This window comes from Heloderma suspectum, chromosome 3 (assembly GCF_057233095.1).
Source record: "Heloderma suspectum isolate Gila_16-S chromosome 3, 16-S_ref, whole genome shotgun sequence".
NCBI classification, from domain to species: Eukaryota; Metazoa; Chordata; class Lepidosauria; order Squamata; family Helodermatidae; genus Heloderma; species Heloderma suspectum.
The window spans coordinates 81,926,654-81,952,775 of NC_139460.1; the positions used below are offsets into that span (position 1 = coordinate 81,926,654).

The following is a 26,122-nucleotide window of genomic DNA, read 5'->3' on the forward strand; positions in this document are numbered from 1 at the left end:
GAGATATTGACTGACCCAGGGTCACCCAGTGAGCTTCATGGCCGAGTGGAGATTTATGTATAATTTGGTAAGACTCTTTCAAGAACCCAGGTTAAGTCTTCAGCAGTGATGTGAACCCTGTTAAGACACTGCATTAGGAATAAGGGGAACGATGCAAAAGACCAATCAAGGCAATCAGAAACCTCTACTAAATACTGGGACAGACATGCAGTGGTCTGGTAAGCTGCTGATGCGATCATGTTTGTCTGTTATTCACTTATCTTGGTGATGTAGGCATAACATATGCTAACAGTAATACTGCTTCAGAATGCTGAAAATTAAAAACAACAACCCAGTTGTACCACAGATTTATTTTAAGTTCACAATCTCAATTGGTATAGAGCAATTAAGCAATTGGTATAGAGCAATTACCTGGATGACAGCCTTTTTATCAGCTTTTGGCAAATTCTTTGCTTTGTGTTCTGCCTCCTCCCATTCCCTCATGACCTGTCCAGATGTAAGCAGAAAATGAGCACATTTTATTATGTTAACAGCCCAATATGTTGTTTTAGGTTTAAAATGCTGTGGGGGTCAATTAGACCCCACTCATTTTGTAAATTCCCCCTATCTCAAGCCAACCTGCTTTCTGTAACATCTTGTCTGATGAAGAGATCTGAAGATTTCGATACCATGCACATTTTTGGTGACCTCTGAGTTGGCCTAATAAAGGAATTACACTAATGAATTTTAGTATGAACTGTGACACACATACCCAAACAGTTTTGCTTCTATAACTGCAGGCCTGTTGCTTTGAGCACAATCCTCCAAACAATGCTTCTTTGGGTTTGTTAAAAAGTCAAAGGCACTTAGTTAACATACATTGCAGAAACAAGCTTTATTGCCAAAGATAAGGCTGTATTTAGCTGGAGCAACTTTTTACGGTCCCTTATCTCCCTAAACCTTTATGGATGAAGAAGCTGAGATGATAAAATGATAGCTCACATGGCTGTTCTGAGCAGATGTAAATTTGGAGGCCCAGAGTTCAACTCCAGCACAGGGATGATAAATAGCTTGAAGAACTTGAACAGCAAGATTATCTTTAAAATAAGACATGGGCCCAAGCTGTTATTTTAGAAGGCTATGTTTTTGTCAGAAGTAAAATCTGAATGGTCTATTTATACTAACTGGCCAGAAAAAATTCATCCTCTTTTGCCAGACACTGTCCATATATACCGGGAGCGTGAGAGAAAAAAAGCAATCTCTTTTCTGAAGGTCACAGGCTTAGAAAAAGTATGAGTACTTCCATCTATGTACCCTCACCCCCAGAAATGACAGTAACAAGAAGAAAAATGACTAGGAAGATGTGCATTCATCAAAGAAGGGCTGCCCGAGGACCATGAAGTTGTCCCTTAAGTGCTTATAAAGTTATTCTCTCAATGAAAACACAAAGCTATCATAGCCATACGTATTTATGGTACTGCAAAGACTTGGCTGTTTCATGCCAGGAAAATGACAACTTCTGGGTTGAGATTTAAAGAAGCCAGCCATTTCAAAGTCAAGCAGTCCTCAGAATTCAGGACACACAGAATGATACAATAGCAGTTTGGGGGCGGGGAGGTTTGTAGGAGGGAGGTGAACTGGGAAAAGGAAGAGGGAGTAACCAAAAGGATCCTCCACTATTAAGACAAATTGCAATCACACTACTCCCATTATACTTTAAAAGGACTGGGTTTTATTCAGTGTAGATGTTATATGCAACAGGTTTTAGAGTTATTCAGATACTACTACTTCAGAAAATTTATAGAAGAGAAAAGGCGTATGACAAATGTCAACAACATGGCAATTCTCAAAATATTGTTTCTACAAGCAAACATAATAATTTGCCTGTACAAATTATATGACGAATGCTGTAAAACTAAGGCCAAATCTACACCTTGTGTCATTTCATTATGATCCCATCATGGTAATGCTATACGTATACCTCTTGCGCATTTCTACCTCGTAGAACAGACAATGACATTTGTTGTGGTATATTGGATAATGTGGAATAAGAAGCAGGAAATAACACTAAAAAAGCGATATATCGAATGTGTAATGTGCCCCAACAGTTATCAGTGCACTTCAATAGCTATAAAGCAGTAGGTTAGATCTAGCCTAAGCCAGTCTTGTGGCACGGCTGCAGAGGGCCTGGAGATCTTCTAACTGTCCCTCCACAGCAAGGGTGGGGAACCTCAGGCCTGGGTGCCAAATCAACCCTCCTTGGGTCCCAATCCGGCCTTCTGGGGTTCCTCACATGGCCATGCCCCTTTCCCCTCAGCCCATCCCCTTTCACCAAACTGCCAATGGTTTCCTGGATTTTATGCAGTCCCCCCCGCCATTCTAAAAGTCTCCCTATAAGCTTAGTTACTGGCAGTAAGAGCTTTAAGCTACAACATGCTGGGATTTGTTGTATTTTTGGCCCCACCCTCTTGGCCTTCAGGCCCACCCAGCCTAGCGCTCCAAGAGCTTCTCTGAAACTGAATTCAGCCATCAGGCTGACAGTGGTTCCCCCAACTCTGTGCTATGGCAACTGCAGAACCAGTCCTGAGAAGAAGCTGTTTCCTTCAGAGCAGAAAGATAGGTTGTCTGGGAGGAATTTGTATTAGATCAATTAGAAGAAGGTACAAAGTAGAGAAGTGGTAAATAAAACGGTTAAGAGCTATGTCCAGACCAAGTTAGTTCCATTTTTCTCCCACTGAAATCCATGGGACTTTTTATTCTCCCAGAATTTTAGCTTCCTAGTCTTTTAGCTTTGGTGTTTTATATCTGTATTTTAAACCGAGACAGCATGGTAAGAAGCAGAGACATCACCTTGCTGACAAAGGTCCGTATAATCAAAGCTATGGTTTTCCCAGTAGCAATGCATGGCTGTGAGAGCTGGACTATAAGGAAGGCTGAGCGCCGAAGAATCAATGCTTTCCAACTGTGGTGCTGGAGAAGACTCTTACGAGTCCCCTGGACTGCAAGGAGGTCAAATCAGTCCATCCTAAAGGAAATCAACCCTGACTGCTCATTGGAAGGACACATGCTGAAGCACAAATATTTTGGCCACCTAATGCGAAGAGAAAACTCCCTGGAAAAGACCCTGATGTTGGGAAAGATTGAAGGCAAAAGGAGAAGGGGATGGCAGAGGATGAGATGGCTAGATAGCATCACTCCGGGAGAGAGCGGAGGACAGGAAGGCCTGGCGTGCTATGGTCCATAGGGTCACGAAGAGTCGGACATGACTGAATGACTGAACAACAGCAACAACAATTGCTGCTAGGTTTTATTCCGGTTGTACTGTTATCTTGTGGTTTTAAGCTTTAATATTTTGTACTGTTTTATGCTGCATTTTGTGCTTTTAATTTCTGTGAACCACCCAGAGAGCTTTGGCTATTGGGACATATAGGAATGAATGAATAAATATCATGATCCACTAGTTCCACTGATTTCAGTGGGACCTAAGGGTAACTGAACTTAGTCTGGAATCAGCCCTAAGAAATTGATATGTGAAGTCAATGTGTAGGATGGAGTTTTAATGTGATGTTTAACAAGAACATTGTTTTAAAACAGGGGTAGGCAACCTCCAGATATTTTGGACCACAATCCCCATAATCTCAGACTGTTGCCATACTGGCTGGGCTGATGGGAGTTGTTGTCCAACTGGAAGCCACCAGACTGCCTACTCCTATTTTAAAACCTAATGCTCCCCACAAAGATTTAAAAGCATTGAATACAAAGAGGAGCAATCTCTTGTTGCATGAGGGAGAAAAAAAACACCTATGTCAGTGCATGTGTGGGGACCCTTCTCATGGCTGCTGAATATGTTGATGCAAACCCTTCAGTGATCTTAGTTTTAATGTGTACTGGAGTTTATCTGAGTCTTTGTCATGTGTATGTATTGGTGACATGGTTCAGCAATGTCTGGAATGGGCCAGCCCACCTCACTCTCTTCTCAAATCTTCAAATGATTCTACACTTAAGATGATACATGAGAAAATGACTGTAACACTGAACAGGATTTCATAGATTAACAAAAGAAATGGGGTATTATGGGTAGAGAGAAACCAAAATTATCCCACTATGTAGCAATCTGCAATAATAAGCAGTATTATTAATCATGTTTATAATTTATTTATAATTTATTATATATTATTATAATATATAATATATATTATGTATTTAATTTATTATTTAATTTATTAGATTTATTTAAAATATTTCTATGTTGGGATAGGGAAAAGTACATTGTAATAATATTAAGAAACAGGATATTTTGGGTGGTAAACATTTTGGGTGGTAACCTGGCTTTTTTTGGTAATGCACAGCCTTATCCAAAAGGATGATGCATCAAGTTAAAATGCTCACTTCTGTATCATAACAAGGATCACTTTTCCCACTATGAGCACTTGCAGGTCACGGAGGGAGCAATCCTATGGCCACTAGACACTGTCTAGAGGGCCATAGGATATGCTCTTTTCCAGGAACCGACCTCCCCCCTCATCCACACTGCCTCGGAGGCAGCACGGAGACGCCCCGTCCTCTGTGCTTGTAAGAAGAGCGCAGAGCGACTGCAAAGGGGTGTTCCGGGAAGCGTTCCGGGGCGGGGAGAGGGGAGCTGTGCGTATGACATATCCAAAGTGTCGTATGGCAGCTTCCTTTCCCAGTTAGGCCCCCCACCACTAGACAGTCGAAAACAGCTGTCTAGCGAAAAACAGCAAGGCAGGAGAGGTGTGGAGGGGACGATCCCCATCCCCCATGCCTCTCCTGTCTTGCTTTGGATAGGTGGTTGCCTCCGAGTTCAGAGGCGGCCATCTATCTAGTTAGGATTGAGCCCTTAAAGAGCTATATAATGGCACAGTTTGCGTGCTTTATTAAATTATAATTTAGCATTATGTGTACAAGCCCAGGCTTACATGCCCTCCCCATTCTCCTCTGGTGTAGCTGAAAGGAGATCTAAGATTTTGCTTCAATTTTCAATTAACCATAGTTGTTCATTACATCCAAAAAATCCAGACAAATGGGGGTTAGCATTAACTATGGGTTAGGGCAGGGGCAAGCAACTTTGAACGGTCCAGGGCCAATTTCCACCCCTTGGACTTGCCTGAGGGCCACATTCATGCTGCTGAAATTTGGTTGTGCAGCAGCAAAGCAGTTTGCCACCAACTTTCAGTGGTGAAACACAATAGAGGCTAAAAGGTGCCACATTTAGCTTATTTTAAAGGTAAATCTGTTCCTTTTCAGCCTCCCTTGTGTCTCCAAAATTCAACAGCAAATCGCTGATTGCGTTGCTGCCACACCACCACCAAATTTCGACAGCAAGGCAGCAGGGAGCAGTGAGGGATGTACTAAAGGCTGAGGGTACACCTCCGGCCCATGGGCCGCAAGTTGACCACCCCTGGTTTAAAGAAACCCTTGGTTTAGGGAAGCAAGCCAACTTCAAACTGTGATTTCTTATCCTGGCTAAACTACAGTTAACACTAACCACAACAATTCAGTTCAGATGAATTGACAAAAACTTCTGATCTCCTCCTTGCAGCCACACCAAAGAAGAGGAAGCATGTGAACCCAAGGCTCATGCTGATCACACTAAACTATAATTTAGTGTTATGAGCAAACACAACTATTGTCACAGAAAAAAAAAACCCTGTGGGAAAAATTAAGCAAGCAAAGAAATTCATCAATTTTCTGACCCGGGGGCGGGGGCGGTGGGGGGAAGAGAAGATATCAAGCTCCAATTAGAAGATCAGTTTCAAAGACCAATTTGCAGCTCACCTGAGACATCCTTTCACGGTGCTTAGCTTCAAGTCTCTCTTTTGCTTTTTGGAAATGGGAATGCTCATTCTCATCACCAGGTGTCTCCAAGTATTTGTCAACAGCATCAGGAGTGCTGGCAGCTGTGGTGGGAACTAGGGATGGGGATTTACGAAAAATAAAAGAGGCAAAGGTTTACTTACAAGTGAAACACAGAAGCATCTGTGCATTTCCAATACGGTGTAGCCATTCAAAGCAACTGCCTACTAGAAGTATTATATATCTATACAGAGAGGAAGTCTCACAAAGAAAAGATTTTTCTGCATTGCAGAATAAAATGTGCACAGATAAAGATTTTGCCCACATTATAAAATAAGAAAGCATGCAAAGATTGAAGTTATTCTGGTCTACTAAAATATATAAACTATGAGAGAAGGCAAAGATTTTAAAACTGCATGCTTTGTTTTGAAAAGCAAACATGTGCAGCACCACATCTGCACATATTTTAAAAGCATCTCTAAATGCAATTTAACTCCTGGACCATACACCTGCAGCCCTAGGAGACTACCTTGCAATCCTGTGTGATACCATTTCCCTATACACGTGGTTTCCAACAATACATTTTTTTGAAAAAACTGACATTTTCTGACTGATCAGCAGAACACCCAAGCATTTTTACTGTCATGTCAGACAATAAAAGGTAGACAATGAGGTAGAATACACATCGTTTCGATCTATTTCTCTGGGAGTAAGGAATAGTGTCTTTTTTTTTTTAAATAAAGCAAGGGATTATGCTTTGAGCTACACTGTTCTATAAACCTCTGACTGCCAGAAAAGGGTCATGTACTTCTGCTTTGTGGTAGTGATCTAAATTGGCAGTTCCTAATTGTCCAAACATTTCCTTGCTAATAATCTTGGGTCTGCTTAACCTTTGTCTCAATTTTAAGTGGAATTCTAACACGGGAAGCAGCCTTATATTTGGTTAAACGACTCCTTCATCTGTCTCAGTGTTGCCTACTCCACTCTGACTTCCAGGGTTTATTTATGTGTTGTATTTCTATACCACCTTTCTGAGTCTGGCCAAAGGCATTTACAAAAAAAATCAAAACATAAAAGGCATCTTCACACAAAACCAGTAAAAACTATAAGAATTTACAAAGCCAAGTTAAAAAAATATGTCTTGACCACCTTCCTGAATGCTGAGAGCATGGGGGCTTCACAGGTGCGGTCTTCAAAATCACCTAGTACCTGATCCTTTTAACTGGAGGGACTGAACCTGGGATCTTCAGGATGCAAAACAGGTTCTTTCCTTCCCTAAATTACAGGCAAAAAACTAAAAAGCAGATTTAGGGTACAACTGTATGCATGCTTAGACAGAAAAAAGTCCTACAACCCCCAGCATTCCCCAGCCAGCATGGGAGTTGTAGGACTTTTGTCTGTCTAAACACACATAGGATTGCACCCTTAAAAAATGAAATTGAAATGTGCACACTTAAAGTGTGTTGCCTTGAATTTTATTCCCTTTATTTAACTGTTTATCTAAACTTCTTTTGTAAAATACATTTTAATTCCTTTCGTAGCATTTCTAATTTTCAGAAATGTCAGACAGTAAATTTTCCAAATGTAAGGAGTGAAAATGAAGTGCAATTGACAATCAATCAGCAACGGCTTTTCCAAATATAAAGATACTAAGGGCACAATCCTATGGGGATAGGTGGCCGCCTCCGAACTCAGAGGCGACCACCTATCCAAGCAGGGCAGGAGAAGCATGGAGGGGATTGTTCCCTCCGCATATCTCCTGCCCTGCATTTGCAGCTAGACAGCCAATTTCGTCTGTCTTGCCATGGGGAAGGCGGAGCCGGGGGAGGAGGCTGCTGGACAACACATAGGATGTGTCGTACCAGCATTTCTGCCTTCCCTGCCCTGGAACGCCCCTCTGGAACACCCCGTTTTGGCCACTCCGCGCTCCTTTTCCGAGCATGGAGCTGTTCAGCGCTGCCTGCGAGACAGCGCGGAAGTGTGGGAAAGGTCAGTTCCCGGAAAACCACATATCCTATGGCCGTCTAGCTGCTGACTAGCGGCCGTAGGATTGCTCACTAAATATTTTAACTTAAGCCCTTGTGCACTTCTGCCATTACAAGTGTATGGGGTATGAACCACCAAGAACATATCATAATATAGACATTACATTTTGGGAGAAAACCTTTACAGGAATAACATGTATACAAAATTGTGCAAGTGTGCTGTCCTGTGAGTAGATAGATTTGAATACAGCATCACAGTTTTATTTTAGATGACAATTTCGGTAAAGAAAACCAAATATTTCAGTGCCAAATATTTAAGATACATGAAATGACTTGGGTTTGTTTTTTTTTAAACCCCAAATTTACTTGAAAATGCAACTCTAATTGCCTACCAGCAATTGTCAGAAAAGTGCACAGTAACAGCTGTCTACTGCCACAATCATGGATGGTATTGGTTGATACTATTAAATCTAGAAGAAGGACTCAGGTGTTGTCTCCAGCAACAACTGATGAAAAGGTTACAGGGTTTCCTGCAAGACAAACAGCTAGCCTCACTTCTAATTGAGCCAGTGGGATTACACAAATAAGAACCTGTAGCTGCGCCCAGCAACAGTGAATGTCTGAATGTCACACAAAGTGAATCAGATCAGTTTGAGGCACGTCCAGCTTATACTTTTAATTTCTCAACAAGGCAAGAACAAAGTATGCTTCTGAAGGCCCTACTAGACCTTTATATGAGAGACAGATGCACAGTTCTCGCTCATCACCCGCTGCAAGGCAAAGCAGAAGCACATTTGTTGGAAAGATATCGAATTTTGTTAGCATTTGGATTGCAATATTTTGTATCTGGGAAAACGTAAGCTCCCTCCATAAAAGACATTACTACAGTTGCAATGACAACTGGTGGCATGAGAATGGTGCGCACTCAACAATGTGTACATGTGAAAGCCGTAAAATAATGTTTGCCCCTCTGTGCCCATGCCATTTTCTGGCTTTTAAAACAGAGGCTAGATACTCCACCACCGCATACGAAGGCAATGGGGCAGTTCTCGGGACCAAACAATGGGCTGCAGTGCATGCCAGGTGGGATTTGAATATTAAGCTGCAACTGTGACTTGTCACGTTGACCAAACCTGGTGGGGGTGGGTTGTGTGGGAAACCATCTGTGGGAAAGTCAGCTGGGAGATGGGAGATAGTTCATCACCTGCTCGAACATTTCTGTACCCCTTCTGCTCCAAGTGCAGACCCGCGCCTACACTTTATATATGATTGGGCAAAGCTGGGTTTCAGTCATGGGCATGGAACCTCTGTCAGCCTGAGAGTTGAATTTCATTTCAGAGAAGATCCCAGGGCCTGCATTCCAATGGTGGGCAGGGCCAAACACAAAGAGGGTGGGGCTAGAACTTCCAAAAATACCAGCGGATCGTAGCTTGAAGTTCTTACTGCCAGTAACTTACTGCAAGTAACCTCTCCTAAGGCTTACTGCCAGTAAGCCTTAGGAGAGGCATTTCAACCTTTCAGAATGGGGAAAAAAAACGTGTAACTGCCAGGAAATCACCAAAAGATTGGCAGTTGGGATAAAGGGGGTGGGGCCAGGGGAGGGGGGGAATGGCCATCTGGGGAACCCAGGGGGCTGGCAGGCCAGATTTGCTGCACAGGCCTGGGGCTCACCATCTCTACTTTAAACAAACCAGTCTGCTGCCATTGCATCTGTTTTGGTGCTCAAATTCCCCTTTTGCCATAGGGAGCTTCCCTCATGCTCAGTTTGGTGCTATAACACTAAACTGAAATACATGTGCGTGGTGAGGGGACCTCCAGGAAGAGGCACCAACTAGTGTCAAAGCTTTACGCTACAGTTCCTGCATTAAACTCTGCTCTGCTAGAAATTCAATAGCCCTCAGGCTGTCATTCGGACTAGAAGTAGTCAGCACAAGGATCACCACAATTCTATTTGTGGCTTACTGCACTCAGGCATGCTGAATCGAAGTAGCCATCACCATATATCTAGTAGTGCTCATATAGTAGCTAAAACTGATATTTATAACAAAAACAGGATAATTTATTTGGACAGTTAATACCCAGGGGCTTCCTCTCCTACTTTATTTTATTTTATTTTATTATTTTTATCCTACTTTTATTTTTATTTGACACTTTATTAGGTGTCAAAGTAACAGTTTATAACACAATGCAGCTCATTAATCAACTTGACTTAAGGGACTGGTAAATCCCTTTATGAAAGACACAGTGTGGGAAACTTTACCTCACTAATAGCAATACAATTTCTTCCTTTTTTGTATTTGCCAAGCCCTGAAACAATTAGCAGCAGGTTCCTAATTTAGCTAGTGTCAAAACATGTGACAAAAACTGAAACAGTAGGAGTCTAATCAATACTTGGGACATTGGCCATCATGAATACGCCGCAAATGTCCTTCTTCTATTCCAACAAATGGCGAACTCTTTTAAGCAAATATCAATAGTAATTGGAATGCCAACGAGAACCTTCCAAAAGCCTGCCAAAAAAAGAACCCAGAAAACAAGAAAACGCTGGCCAACTTTAAGGCAATCTGTTTGTTATTTATTTTATATACATATATACTCTGCCCATCCTAACAGGTATTAAGCGATGGATGGGGCCTTCTTTGGCATACAGAGCATGTGCTGGCATTCTAGGTGCTCTTGACCCTTCAACCACCAGAAAAAGTACACTAGAATTAATACTGCATCTTACTTAGCACTGAGGTGTTAAATAAAATCTAATTTGGGATATGTGCTAGGGGTAAAACAAAGATACAACAGGTTAAATACAAATCATCTGCTTATTATGTGAAATTGATTGCAGCTAGTTTTGAAAGGTGAGATTATGCAAAAATTACCTCAAGATCTAATTTGCAAATATATTCAAGTCCACCTTCCAACTAGAGTAAAATAAATTACATTCACACTATAGAAATGCTGCTTATGCCAATCTAAAAGCTAACCCCCCCCCCCCAAAGTATGGATAGCACTGAAATTCTAACCCACCTGCTTTTGCTTGATTAAATTGCTGGCATACCCTCAACAGTTCATATGTCTGTCCCACATTTTAACCTTAATACACATTGCATTTTAAAGCCATGGAACAATATTTTAAAGTAGGGGTGTCCAATATAATATATCCACAGTCTTGCCACGGTACCTAGCTAATTGTAAATGGGCTTGTCTGATTATTTTTTGTCACCTGCATTCAGAATTCAATATCAGCTCATGCACCATATGCAGCTTCAAAGTGACAGGCATCTGAATTATTGCAGCATAAGGATGTAGTTGTTCCATGTCCACAGTCCTGCCCCTGCTGGCTGCTGTGGCATTGGCCCACTGCAGAAGTACACAACCTAGAATTAAATGGTGCAGAATCTTGAAGCCTCAAAGAAAGGTTTAGCACCGTTAAACACTACTTTAAACTACCATAGTTAAACAGTCCATTTTCATCATATAAACAAAGGGTGCAGAAATTCAGGCCCAGGGGCCAAATCTGGCCTTCTGGGGATCCCAATCCAGTATTCCAGGGGTTTCCCAGAAGGCCCCATCGCTTCCTCCTAACCAACGATTCTTTGATGGTTTCCTGGCTTTTGTGCAATTTTTCCCCGATGCTAAAAGGCTGAAATTTCTCTCCCAAGACTTAATTACAGGCAGTAGGAGCTTTTAGCTAAAATATGATGGTATTTTTGTTTTTTGGCCCTGCCCCTTTTGCCTTCAGCCCTGCCCACTACTGGAATGTGGGTGCCAGATGCTTCACTAAGAAATTCATCCCTAGGGCTGAAAGAGGTTCTGCTCCCCTGGGATAAACAATACTCAGCTGCTTTATGAGCTTAATCGTCAAAATAAGACTGCAAGGTATTGTTTGCTTTCTACAGTTCTGTACCTTTTTCTTGGGTAACAAAGTCAGGGCTAGTATCTTCCAAAGATAATCCCGTGATCTTGAATTTGAGCCTAGGTTTTCAAAATCTGGTTGGCCACCGTGTGAACAGAATGATGGACTAGATGGACCCTTGGTCTGCTCCTGCTTGGCTCTTCTTATGTTCTTAAAATCCAAAATCTAGAGTCCTGGACCTCTTAAAACATGCGTATGATGAAGCTGACTAATTATGCTAAAACTTCATAAAATAGAATGTTTAAAGCTTTATAGCCTCGGCAGCCACTTCAGGGTAAAAAAAAGCAACAACAATAACCCCCCCACCCAACACGCACCCTTACGCATAAACGTCACACCATAGCTAACAGTGGTTACTGCAACTTAAAAAAAAAAATGTTAGAAACTACCTAACCATTTCAAATCAAAAAGGGAGACTGCCTAGATATTCCACTATCAGCAGTCAAACAGTGAAACAGTTAAGGCCAACAATTCTTAAGGTATTGCTAATCCACTCAACTCACTAATGAGACCAACACCTGGCAAAATCTCAAAGGCGGCGTTTCATTCTGCTGGCAACTTGAGGAAAACATCCGAGCACTAGAGATAAGGAACACTTCCTTTTAAATCATTTCTTGATTTCTGCAGAAATGGATGGTGCCAATACAACTACACCTCCGAGCCTGGCTTGGCTGGATTCTCAGGGGACATAACTAAAGGACATAACACATTGCAATCAGCATCCTGTTCTTAAAGCAAAGTTTGCAGAGGCCTCTTACTGCACCTTGGAGTATGAAATGTGAACTTCCAACAGTAATCAAAGCAAGTATGTGAATTAATTTGGTCAAGAAGCAGTGCCAATTCCTAACTGTTCTCAATCAGTGTGTTGTTGTTTATTCGGTCAGTCGCTTCCGACTCTTCATGACTTCATGGACCAGCCCACACCAGAGCTTCCTGTCGGCTGTCGCCACCCCCAGCTCCCCCAAGGTCGAGTCCGTCACCTCCAGAATATCATCCATCCATCTTGCCCTTGGTCGGCCCCTCTTCCTTTTGCCTTCCACTTTCCCTAGCATCAGCATCTTCTCCAGGGTATCCTGTCTTCTCATGTTGTGGCCAAAGTACTTCAGTTTTGCCTTTAATATCCTTCCCTCAAGTGAGCAGTCTGGCTTTATTTCCTGGAGTACTCAATCAGTGTACAAGAGGTGATATGGTCAATGCTCATGTTGGTCGATATTTCTTACAGACCGTAGCTGGACATCTTGGATCATAGCACAGTTATGCTCCCTCTTTAGCACAGTTGCAAAGAGATCAAAAGCTTTCATCTATTTTAGATTAATTTAAATTTAGCATATTGTCTAAATCTAGCATAACCTAAACTGTGGTTAATCTTAACCATGGTTTGTTGAAACAAGCCAGCTTCATAACCCATGGTTTGATGTAATCTCATTTTGAATAAATCATAATAAAGATTAACTACAGCTTGTCAGGTTCGGACAATACAACAAGCTTCAGTTAATAAAAAATGTAAGCAAAAGCTTTTGAACTTCTTCTCACAGCCACACTGGAGGAGGAGATGGGGGACCATGTTGGATGCAACTCTTTCCCTTCACACCATTGTTTAAGCCCTATTTTTATAAGCAGATTCCCAAAACACATTAAATCAAGACGTAGGCAGTTCTGGCCTTCCCCCCCCCCCCAACCCATTTGCCGCAGGCTAAAGACAAGAATAAGTAACGCTCTTGTTTTATTTTATTTATCATTATGGATGCTAGAACAGTTCCATGATCAACTTTTGACAGGTCAGACTGACAAAATCAGTGGTGCAGCTAGGATTGGACCTCAGGGCTGAATTCCAAGCCCAGTAGGCCAGAGGGCTCCGAAGTGACAACCTAGAGTGGCAACCTAGATAGGGACAGTGGCAAACAAGCCCACCACAGCATCCATCATCATCATCATTAATTATAGTCAGGGGGCAGCCAGCAGGGCATGTACATGCTTATTTTATTATTTTTACTTTTAAAATACATTATCCATCAGAATATAATATCCATCAAAAGAAAATCCCACTGAGTTTAATGAGATTTACTGCCTAAGACTGCAGATTAAATACACACAACTAAATCATCACATTTCACTTGACCATAGATCCTACTTATCTTCATATCTGTATACATGGCTTAAATAACCAGCCAAGGGTTGATTCATATGTGCATGTTAAATACATGATGACTGTAACATCAAACAACAATTTCCATGCATGAATAGACCACACTGCATAGCACTTTTCATATCACCTCATATTAGGCTGACCATACATATCATTTTAAACGGGACAGTACAGGTTTTTTTTCATATTTCCCGACCGTCCTGTCGTTTTAATTAATATAAATGTCAATTTTGTCTCGTTTTTAATTTTTTGTAAAAAACTGAATGCGTTTATCATAAGGCTCTATGCTAATGAATGCATGCAGTAAAACTACTAGTGTGATGAAAGAGGAAGTTCCATTTCCTTTATCAGGTGGGCCAGGCTTCTTGAGCTAGCGACGATCAGACGACGCCCCCTTGCTTGTCTGCAGTGGCGGGGAATTCAAGAGGTGGTCACTAAGCCCCATTCAGCGTGTGGGAGCCAGGAGGGTGAGTCTTGCTGTTATTTCTACCCTCATTCCGCCCACAGAGATTCTTTCTGCCCTACATTCAGTTTGATTCGGACTTTTCAGACTCATATTTCGGTTCAACAGGCTGTTAGCTATTTTTTTTTATTACAGCGGAACTCTCCGGTGGGACATTACATAACCCCGTCCCATTTTTGTCATCCCAATATCCCGTTTTTGTCTCAAGGAAATATGGTCAGCCTACCTCATATATAATGCTTTCCAATGAAGCCTCTTCACACATTGACTGCATTCAGATGTCATGATAAACCATGATTAATCATGATGGAAATGAAACTAGACAAGCCTTAGGCTCATGTGCTCCCTACCCCCCTTAAAGTGAGTTATGGTTTGTTTGAAACAAGTCAGCTTCAAATTATGAGTTATGAACATATTCACCTATGTTTAAACAAAACATAGTTGAGGTTAACCAGAGTTTAGGGTTCAAGTAGTTAATCAAAAAATAGAAATGAAAGCTTCCCTCTCCTCCTTGCAACTGTGCTGGAGAAGAGGGGAGGGGAAACACACAAGCTCAAGACTCATGTAGGCTCATTCCTGTCAAAATACACTATGGTTTATTGTAATGTCTTAATGCAACATTTTGGTTTCTAGCCATCAAACATACAACCGTGATGTACATGCATGTGAAAATCATGCTCCTTCCCTATCCCCACCTTTGAAAAGAAATAATGGTTAATAAATACATTTTATAAATGTGTGTGCATGCACCAAGAACTTTTCCAAAGAAAAATAAAGTTTTGCTTATAGGGTGGGTATGTGCACCCCAGCATTTTGACACGTTTACTGCTTTACCAACAGAGGACAGCAAACAAAACAAAACAACCAAAGGCAATTTTACAGGCTTGTCAGTTGTTTCAATTTGATCATGCATTGTACATGGATGAGAACAAATAGAAATGCGCAAAAATGTACTTCTGCAGCAAGTCTTCTAATAGAGATTCTAGCCCTAAGTGCCTTGTCTCACAATTTCCATTACCTTGCTGCAAGACAATTTGTGTCTACAACAGATGAAAGAAGTTACAAATTGTCATGCTTGAATAGAAAGAAAGAGAGAGAGAGAGAGAGAGAGAGAGGAACGTACTAATGGCCAAACACACTCTACAAGACGTGGGCAATTAGAGAAGCTGACAGAGGCATGGTTAGTGGTAGCAGAGGCCCATTGCCAGGGGATTCAGGAAAAACTGCTACAAAAACAGCAGAGGCAGAGTGGCACAAGATAGAAAAGAGAGAGGGAGACTGCCACAGGCGGGAAAGGTCCACTTACTGACGCTGCCACAGACCGCCATGCAGTATTCCTCTGTGTCAAAGTTGTTTCGGTTTCCACCACATCCGCCGTAAAAGAATGGTGCACATTTTCCTTCAGTCACATCAAAGTACCAGCGGGAGATCATTGCTCGGCAAGGACCAGTCTCAGCTTGTTCAGAGCACACCTCTAATTATAGGAGATGTGGAGGAACTATATTTAGCGTGAAAGTGGAATTGTCAATGCTATTCTACATCCTCTTTATTTGTATTTATATACATAGCCCTGGGAAACCAAGAGTTAACCAAGGAAGTGGTTCATCTACGATGTGTCTATAAAAATTTGTAACATCATTGAAGAACCTACTGCTTAAACCATATTTAAACCAAAACCTGCTGTTCTTGTATCAGTCCAGGGCCTGAAGTCCACCGGGCAGAAGCTGAACACAGTTGTCTTCTCTGGAAATACTAATGCATCACCACATTACAAAATCATGCCTCAGAAAAAAAATTAAAAATAAAGTGAAAGCGATTTCTGAAAGCGATTTTCCCAGAACTGGTACAACTAATGAAAGATGAGTAACTGTGGAAATTACACTTGATACGGAATGACAGGCTCAAATATGCACTTAAAACCCAGGTATTATGTTTCTGTGTATGAAACGGGACCGTACCTCCCTGGAATATGTCATGCACCTACAACCTCTGAATTCATTTTGTTGCTTTTGTACTAATTTTCACTAAAATTTAAGCTAGCTACGATATTTATCTCAGAACTAAAATCTGTCATGATAAAGATCTATATGCTCAGATTAGAATTCAACTACTCACCGGTGTACTTATCTGTAGCCCTTTACCAGTAACGTTCCAAACAGGAAAAATAAAATATTTTACATTTTCATTGGTAAAAACTTCATGGTATTAAATGGTATTACTTTCATAGTCCTTCTTTATCCCTTTTTCCTCACATATTTGTTCACTTAAATTTGTGCTAAATTGTAAATTGAGTTTTGTCATCAGTTTGATTCTTTATACATCATTAAGAACTGAACTAATAATAAGAACAGCAACAATACCTTATTAATTAATTATTAAATAATCCTCCTCCTCCTCCTCCCCCTCCTCCTCCATTACTATATGTTCCTAGGTCATAATCCAGGATGTACTAGCCAAGACCACTTATATTTAAACTCTTGTGGATATGCCCTATTTCCCCTCCCCCTTAACTAATGCCGCTAAGAGGCACTTGCTACTGGCTATGCTTGGCCATTCTCAAAAGGGACTTCACAACCCTGTTTTACCTAAGCTATTTATCTTATTCCACAGTTCTTTTCACATAATGTATTTAATTTTAAATTTCTGTACAATTATTAACATCTTAATGACACTCCAAGCAACATTTCTCTTCTCCCAAATTTCTCCCCTGCTGTGAATATTTTGGCAAATCTATACTACCCACATCGATGGAGAACATGGTGAAGGATCACTGTGCTTGATAAAAGTTATGTGTATTTCCCTAGCATTTGTATCGCACATAAAAGAAAAATGCCCATGTTCTGCCACCTTTTTTTACAAGAGGTATTCAGTCCTACTCTGCCCACTGCACCCTTGCCAAGCAGTGCACAAGACCATATGTTTAAGGTGCATCATATAGTTATAAACCCCACATTTCTCAGCCCAACTGCTGTCTACTACAGTAAGGTAGTGAATCACTCCCCCGCTCTTGGAAAAATCTGATAAAATATTAGCTGCACATAAGGGTTCAGTGAATGGTGTTAATATTCAGATTCTTAGCACTGGATTGCATATATCTGTACAACATAGGAGGATGAGTAAATGTAGATGTGAAGTCAGTGCCACACAAGTGTTTTGAAAATACAAGCTTTAGCAGAGCATTCCCTTAGTTAAAAAGCTAGTACCTGCCTAAGGACTTATAGCACAATCTTATAGATGTCTATTCAAAAGGAAGTCTTAATGGGACTTACTCCCAAGTAAGTGGGTATAGGATTATTGCCTTGTTTCCTAAATGGAGTTTCCAAGTTAAAGCGAACAGGAAGAAAACAACTAATTCTAAAAAATATGCTTAAAAATAGAAACCAAATGCTAATTTTAATACCCAAGACAAAAGCTATTTTCACAAGTTTTTTTTTAATTATCTGGAGGCAGCTGTGGAGCTGGCACAGGCTTTAAGAATAAAGCTTAGGCATCAGCTACACAATCGCAGTAATACTCTCCCAGCAGGCAGTTAAGTGAAGAAAATTAAATTATTTGTTTCAAATGCAGTGCCAAAGAACAATTTTTTCAACAGAGTTAAATACCTTAAAATTGTAATTTGTACACCAAACAATCAAGATTGAATTTCACTTCCAAATGTTTATTTTAGGCTACAAGAAGAGAATAATTAGGATATGAATTAAGTAGTAATATATTGAGCTTGAAATATATCGTCATTCTATTTACCATAGTATATTTTTAAAAACCCTTCTATTTTATTTTTCATGAAATACTCATTTCAAACGAAGGAATCAAATAGTTACTGTACAACGAGAAGAGTACTATCTTGAAGGTTTTGCTATGTGCACTGTATTCATAAGCACCTCACTTGTTAATGGATCTTCGACAACTGCTCCTTACTGATACGTGTTTCAAAATACACATGCGTATATAACTTCAGAATGATAGGCGAATTCTCCTTTCTCATGTTTGATGGAAATGCTCCGTGTTAATAGCAATGTCTTAATAATGCCGCTGACCTTACATTTGTTCCTGTTAATTCCTTGCCTCTCTCTCAGGTTGCTCTATTGTCTTCTACCACCACCCCGCTCTAAATGTAAGAACAGAAGAAGTGCTATGCTGGATCAGACCAAGGGTCCACCTAGTCCAGCATTCTGTTCACACAGTGGCCAACCAGCTGCCCACAGGAAACCCATAAACAGGACTCAAGTGCAACCCATAAACAGAACACAAGCACCCTCCTGCCCATGTTCCCCAGAAACTGGAGGTAACATATAGCCATCAGAACTAGTAGCCATGGGTAGCCTTCTCCTCCAGGAATTTGTTCAACCCCCTTTTAAAGCCATCCAAATTGGTGGCCATCAGTACATCCTGTGGAAGTGAATTCCATAGTCTAACTATGTGCTGTATGAAGAAGTACTTCCTTTTATCTGTCCTGAATCTCCAACCAATCAGCTTCATGGGATGACTCCAGGGTTCTAGTATTTTGAGAGAGGGAGAAAAATGTCTCTCTATTCACTTTCTCTATACCATGCATAATTTGGTATTATTGGAGATCATGTCTCCCCTTGCTTTTTTCTAAGCTGAACCATTTTTCTAAGCTGAACAGTCCCAGATGCTCTAACCTTTCCTCATAGGGGAGCTGCTCTAGCCCCTTGATTATTTTAGTTGCTCTCTTCTGCACTTTTTCCAACTCTACAATTTCCTTTTTTAGGTGTGGTGACCAGAACTGTACACAATATTCCAAGTGTGGTCACACCACAGATATGTATAAGGAGAGTATGATCTTGGCAGCTTTATTTTTGATTCCTTGACAGTAATTTGATGGTAAGGTCCTTGGAATATGGACCAATTTTTTGTTGCTACTCTGCACACTGATGGCAGTACAGGAACAACAACAGAAGTGACCTTCTGTGACTTCTGAGTCACAGTACATAGTATTGTTAAGGGCATCTCAGTGTTCCATAACAGTACTCCCTTCTGCTGCTTGTACCAATGCTCCTAATAGACATGCACCAGCTATAAAAGGAGTGGCAGAAGAACAGCCCTTAAAAACCAACCGGAATGTATTTAGCTGTCTTTGTAGTAATGTGATGTAAAAAAACCCTCTCACAAATATCAAAATACCATATATCAGTAACTACAAGGTGAATTAAAAATTGCAGATCTACAGAATCAGAGTCATTACACAGGGACAACCCAGTGAATACAATGTGGTCGATCTAGGACCTTAATCATGTAATGAAGAAATAGAGCAGTCTTATACACACCCACCCAACCAATATTCGTGCCAGTCCACTTGCCCATTTCAAACCAGATTCTTCCTCACTGAGATTCTGGTTTATGTGTAGGAGACACTACATCCAACTATGTGGTTCCATGGAAGTTCATAGGATAAACTTCTTAATACTCATAAGAAATGACTTCTGAAGGTTTAGCAACCTTTTGCCCTCCATATGTTAGCCTAGATTGCGTCATTACATGATTAAGGTACTGGATAGGCATCATTGCATTTGCAATTACTGGTCCTTCTTTATATAATGCCTCTGTATATGCAACTTTTAAATTACCTAATAGTGCTCATATATAGTATTTTGATGTCATTTTACTACATGTATTTTTTGTATATACTTCACTGTAAATGATCTGTAGAGGGCCTTCTCAGTGGTACCCCCCCCCCCCAATTATGGAATGATCTCCCCACTGAGGCCCATCTGGTGCCAACACTGTCATTCTTTTGGCATCAGGTTAAAACTGTCCTCTACTCCCAGGCATTTGATGGCATATGATGGGGCATTAATGTAAGTTGTTTGTATCAAGTTCAGTATTTTACTGTAACCGTTTGAGTTACAGTTTTAAATTGTGCATGTTAAAAGATTTATTATTATTATTATTATTATTATTTTATCATCTTGTATTTGTGGCTTGTGATTTTTTGAACTGCCCAGAAAGCTTCAGCGATTGGGAGATAAAACAACAAATAAATAAATGTTAGTTCTTTATATGAAGTTTTGATGTCACTTTACTGTCAATACATGTTAAATACACTCTGATTGTCTCCTTATAAAGATTGGTCTTTTTGCATTTACAACATTTGCTCTTATGGGTGAACCTCTACTTGATACAGTGGGCCAGTTCACACAATTAAAACAAGCCACAGTGGCTTGCTGTGAGTGCAATTTATATAACCACACCCGGCCACAGTGTATCGTGTCTGAACCCAGGTGGAATGGCTTGTTGGAGGGTCAAACAACCCTCAAATAACCCTGCAACATCCCATGGGTTATTTGAGGCTCGTTTACCTTCTAACAAGCCATTCCACCTGGGTTCAGACAACACAATAAGCTGTGGCTGGGTAGTCATTATGCAAATTGCGCCCAGCAAGCACCAAGGCTCACAACAAACCACTTGTTTTGATTATGAAAACTGGGTCAGTATGTTTTAGGGCATGACACCCTAACCCCCTTTACTAATCTAGAACCTATCTTTGCAGTGGTTGAGCTCATACTATCAGGATACAGTAAATGATGAAGAGTATTACAAGTACTCTGATGTGCTTGCTGAGCTTCCAGCTAGTAGAAGCACTTTATATATAATGGAAATACACTCAAGGACTCTCCATAATTCTACAGCCAAAGAGATAGCCTCAGTCTAGGCAGCAGCTGTGTGTGCATGCACTGGAGTTCTGTACAGGTGAGCAACCTCTGGACCAGGGAAATGCCCTCCAAGCCTGACATAATCTTCTGCAAGTACTGATGTGGACTCAAGATTCTGCATAGAATCATAGAATAGTAGGGTTGGAAGGGGCTTACAAGGCCATCGAGTCCAACCCCCTGCTCAATGCAGGAATCCAAGTCAGAGCATCCCTGACAGATGGCTGTCCAGCCTCGTCTTGAACGCCTCCAGTGTGGGGGAGCCCACCACTTCCCTAGGTAATTGGTTCCATTGTCGTATTGCTCTAACAGTCAGGAAGGTTCTCCTGATGTTCATCTGGAATCTGGCTTCTTGTAACTTGAGCCCATTATTCCGTGTCCTGCACTCTGGGATGATCGAGAAGAGATCCTGGCCTTCCTCTCTGGGACAACCTTTCAAGTACGTGAAGAACGCTATCAGATCTCCCCTCAGTCTTCTCTTCTCAAGGCTAAACATGCCCAGTTCTTTCAGTCTCTCTTCATAGGGCTTTGTTTCCAGTCCCCTGATCATCTTCGTCGCCCTCCCCTGAACCATCTCCAGCTTGTCTGCATCCTTCTTAAAATGTGGTGCCCAGAACTGGATACAGTACTCCAGATGAGGCCTAACCAGTGCTGAGTAGAGGGGAACTAGTACTTCCGGGATTTGGAAGCTATGCTTCTATTAATGCAGTCCAAAAGAGCATTTGCCTTTTTTGCAGCCACATCACATTGCTGGCTCATATTCCGCTTGTGATCGACAACAATTCCAAGATCTTTCTCGCTTGTAGTGTTGTTGAGCCATGTATCGCCCATCTTGTAACTGTGCATTTGGTTTCTTTTTCCTAGGTGCAGAACTTGGCATTTATCCCTATTAAATGTCATTCTGCTGTTTTCTGCCCAGCGCGCCAGTCTATCCAGATCACTTTGAATTTTGTTTCTGTCTTCCAAAGTATTAGCTATCCCGCCCAATTTTGTATCATCTGCAAATTTTATCAGCATTCCCTGCACCTCCTCCTCCAAGTCATTAATAAAGTGATATATCAAGAGCTGCCAGATCTATGGTAAATGAGGTAAAGCCAAAATTTTAAACAGTTTAAACATAATAACCCTTACATTAAAGATACATGTCTCCGAATAAGTAATTTCATGTGTTATTCAACATACACCCAGGTGTTCAAGAACCAGCTGACATTCTTGACTGCAAATAAAGCTTTTGTATTTATGATATACACTTTATTTCTCAAATATTTAAAAGAAATGGTTCAAATAGATGGAGACATCACTACAGGGCAACATTACATAGAAAGATAGGCAGTCAGACTTTTCTGAAGTCTCTTGTACCTGGTGAATGGTTACTTACAGGCTGTCAAGTTAACAAGACTGCAGTGTGACCTGTAGCATCCTTTAACACGGTATCTGATTGCTTTCCCTTTAGGCAACTATTAAGCTTAAAAAGGCTATTTGCTAGTTCTTATTAAAAATGGGAAATGAAGCTTCCTGATAACCACTGTGATAAAAGAACAAGAGAACACTGCAAATGCACTGAGAGAAATTCTCAGCATCTTAGTACTTCCGACATATCTTATAAAGTGGTATTTACTCTGGATTTTTACTCATCAATCTTCCTCATATTGAAGTGATATGAAATGTAACAAGATAGTGATGACACATGAACTACTGCGGATCTTTTGTAATGGCTGGTTACTGAAGTATGGTCATCTTTCACCAGTACACAGGTTGACAAAAATACAATAAAAACTGCTAGATTCAATATAAAGCATTGTAGTATACTGTATTGTAATTCAGCATTAAACAATGTTTAATATTCTGGGGATCCTTTCTGTCCAGTTATTGTTGCAAGCATATGGGCTAACACACAGGGATAAGAGATTGTTTCCTGAAATAGCATCATATAATAATATTATTCTGGTATCAGATACAAATGAGACTTATTTAAATCTGTGGTAGTATGGTGAGAATCAAATACCAACATGTACCTCTACATCTTTATTTATAGTTTTCCTAGGACATCTTGGTTTGTCACTTTGAATTTCTTGAAAAGGCCACTAACACAGTGACAATGGCTGCAGGCATCTGTGATATCCATGACGGGCAAGGAATTAGCAACTGAAGGTAAAGTGCTCTAGCTCACAAATAACCACACTTATGTGAACTGAACACTAGCTAAATTACAGGCCCAAGAGGAGAGAGATGTCTAGCAGAATGCTGCCTCAGTGGAAGAGAGACTTGGCTCACCTGATGTCCTGAAAGTCTATAAAAGCATAGATGAGCCTGACACAACAGGATACTTCTAGGTTATAAGGATTGTACTAGTCTAACAGGAAGGCAGCCCAACAAAACTATTCTCTTCCTCCTTCACTCTCATTTTACTGAAGCGGAACAGCTGCTAAAAACACACCTTTCATATAATATGTTTGCCAGTGGGCATGAAATAACAGGCTGCCACCTGTCATTCTCCAGGCAGGATGAAACCTGTTATGTTCCTGGAAAATGGAAGTATATTTGTGTACTGTTCTAGCAAGAATATTTTTGGCTGCCACTTAAAATATATACGAGTCACAATCTTTCCCTTCATGAGTACAGCACTCATATGTGGAGCAATCTACATACACAGAGCAGACGCGTTCTTTGTCCTTCTCCTCTTGGTACGTGCATAAGAACAAGGGCATAGGCACTATGCCAGGCCATTACATAGAATGGGAGGCCTGTGAGCGCCTCCCATATCACCATCCAGTCTGCCTTCTCCACTCTGTCAAGGAACAAAAGCTCCAACCTCACATTCTTTCACTGAGGCAAGGAGGACGTCTTTATGGGAGATATGAAACATGTGCACAGACCTCCCATTCTCTGTAACAGCCTGTTGAGGGGTGCTGAGGGAAAGGATCCTGCCCATTGTCTTTAGCATGATTTTTGGCTCAGGACCATAGTATGAGAAGGATTCTCTCTTCCCATACCAGTCCTCCTGCCTGTCCAATAAGGTCAGTGGAGGAGGGACTTTTGAAGTGCAGTGGCTGAGAATGAGGAAAAAGACCTTCCTAGTGTGGTATCCAGGATTTTGAAATCTGAGCCTAACTTGCAGGGTTGTTGTAAGGATAAAATGGGGAGGGGAAGAAGCTTGTATACATGTATCCACCTTGAGCTATTTGAAGGAAAGATGGGATATGAATGTAATAAACTAAATAATAACAGCATTGAAAGCTCTGCTTAGATCTCTTTCTGTATACTCATACTCATCTCATAACTGTTTAAATGGTTTTCAAAAAACAGTATGGAAAATTTTCACATTCTTCGCCACTGTCTTAGTAAAAAGTAACTACCTAATCCTCCTATTTCTAAAATATCATAATTATTCTTGAATTCATATTTATACCCAGTACTTGTTTCTAATTGGTGAACGATGGAAATATGAATATAATTTATGGCCAAAGGGGGGGAAAAACATATTAGCCCACTAGCTTATTTTGGTTGTGCCCATAACATTTTTGCATGCTTCATTTAAATTGATGACCTAGCAAGCACACTCTCTACTGACATGCATGCTTTCCCATCTCATACCTTACTAAAAGTGTTCACCACATGCTTGACACTATTTTAAATTAAAAGTTCACATCTATTTTAAATCACTATTTATCTATGCACAAAGAGACGGGAACCTTCAAAATACGATCCAGGATGTTTGCTGCCGGGAGTCTGAGGTGACAAGAAAAAAAGCAACAAACAAAATTTGCAAATCATAGTGAAAAAGCATGATGGGTGTAGCAACCTAGAACGTATTTTGCTGTTTGGAACATTGTTAGCAGCAAAGGGCAAATGTGCACTGCAAAGATCAGTCCCTTAGATCTCATGCTCTGTAAATAACATCTTACCTCGGACAACCTCTTCTACAGATTCTGTAGTGGTAGTGGTGGTAGTAGCAATACTAGTTGTTCTTTCAGTGGCTTCCTGAAACTGGTCTTCTGTCTCTTCTTCAGCCTCATTGCCATCTTCATCATCATCATCAGCATTTTCATTTTCTACATCTGCAATGTCCTCTTCTTCTGTTAGTTGCTCTTCTGCTACTTTGTCATAACTGCAAGCAGCAACAGACTTCGTTAAACCTCTCTCAGTACGATTATTAAACCACACTTATTTCACAGCTTTGTACAAATAAGAACTTTGTTAAAGAAAGAACTCAAGAGTTTATAGGTGCTTTTGAAATGGTAAAAGGAATAAACTCTGTATTAAGCAAGTGGTTTATTCTGAAATAAACAGCAGTCATAATAGCCATGCCACGTTTGTCTTTGTGAAATCTGTTACAGAGTTGAGAATCAATGTTCTCTCCTTCAGGAGGAAATATTTGGCAAAAACCTCTGACCAGGCTCCACACATCAAGGTTATGGACAACATTATTTACAAAGGTGGGGTCATATTAAACAGATGAAATAGGCCAGACAGTTGAGGTCTATAAAATTGTTCTTATGTAAAGATTCTGGGACTGGACAGGTGCAAAATCGAGGCTCCACCACCAACTCATGGAAGAAACAGGGTATCTCTTGCTGGCTATTTCTGCATAGGCAGGTATGTCTAAAGTCACCATTTCAGAATACATTGTTTCAAATAAATAATAAATCTCACAGAGAGCTTGTGGACAATGGCTACAGTGAGGGTCATTCAGGACATCAGCCCACGGTATCTGAAGGAAAGTTACATGTGAAATTCCAAGAGTTACTTCACCTCCACACAATCTACTACTTCACCTCATCACGATCTAATGATCCACCTGCAGGTGGAGAACTGATGAAGGACAGGTCTCTACTAAAAGAGTACATGAGACTTCAGCTCTCATGTGGTGTTCCTTTCTAGTCGAGAAAAAAACATTTAAGATATGCCTAAACCAGTTGTGTGTGTTTGTGTGTGTGTGGGGGGGTGTTGCATGATGTACCTGACATACATCATTGGAATAGCTGCTGTGATCTACCCCTCATTCTGTTGTAGACATATCCTTAATGCCTGAATTGACTGCACATGTGGAAAGGAAGACTACATTAGTAGTATGCACACATAACTATGAGAAAACTCCACTGGGCACAGTGGGGAAGGCCTGCCGCTCATTGAAAGCGCACATACTTTACATGC

General features: G+C 40.8%; 1 protein-coding gene across 9 annotated transcripts in view; it reads right to left on the minus strand.

The window, feature by feature from the left end:
* APP (amyloid beta precursor protein) overlaps nt 1–26,122 on the minus strand; it is a 191,234-nt gene that overhangs the window by 43,604 nt on the left and 121,508 nt on the right. For 5 of the 9 annotated variants that reach the window (XM_084843557.1, XM_084843556.1, XM_084843561.1 and 2 more), the window contains exons 6-9: nt 24,874–25,076; nt 15,604–15,771; nt 5,776–5,909; nt 412–486 (exon numbers count right to left, since the gene is read on the minus strand). In XM_084843557.1, coding sequence (XP_084699683.1) covers nt 412–486; nt 5,776–5,909; nt 15,604–15,771; nt 24,874–25,076 — 580 coding nt within the window. The remainder of the gene's footprint in view (nt 1–411; nt 487–5,775; nt 5,910–15,603; nt 15,772–24,873; nt 25,077–26,122) is intronic. The other 4 variants (XM_084843562.1, XM_084843560.1, XM_084843563.1 and 1 more) reach the window with 1 other exon arrangement.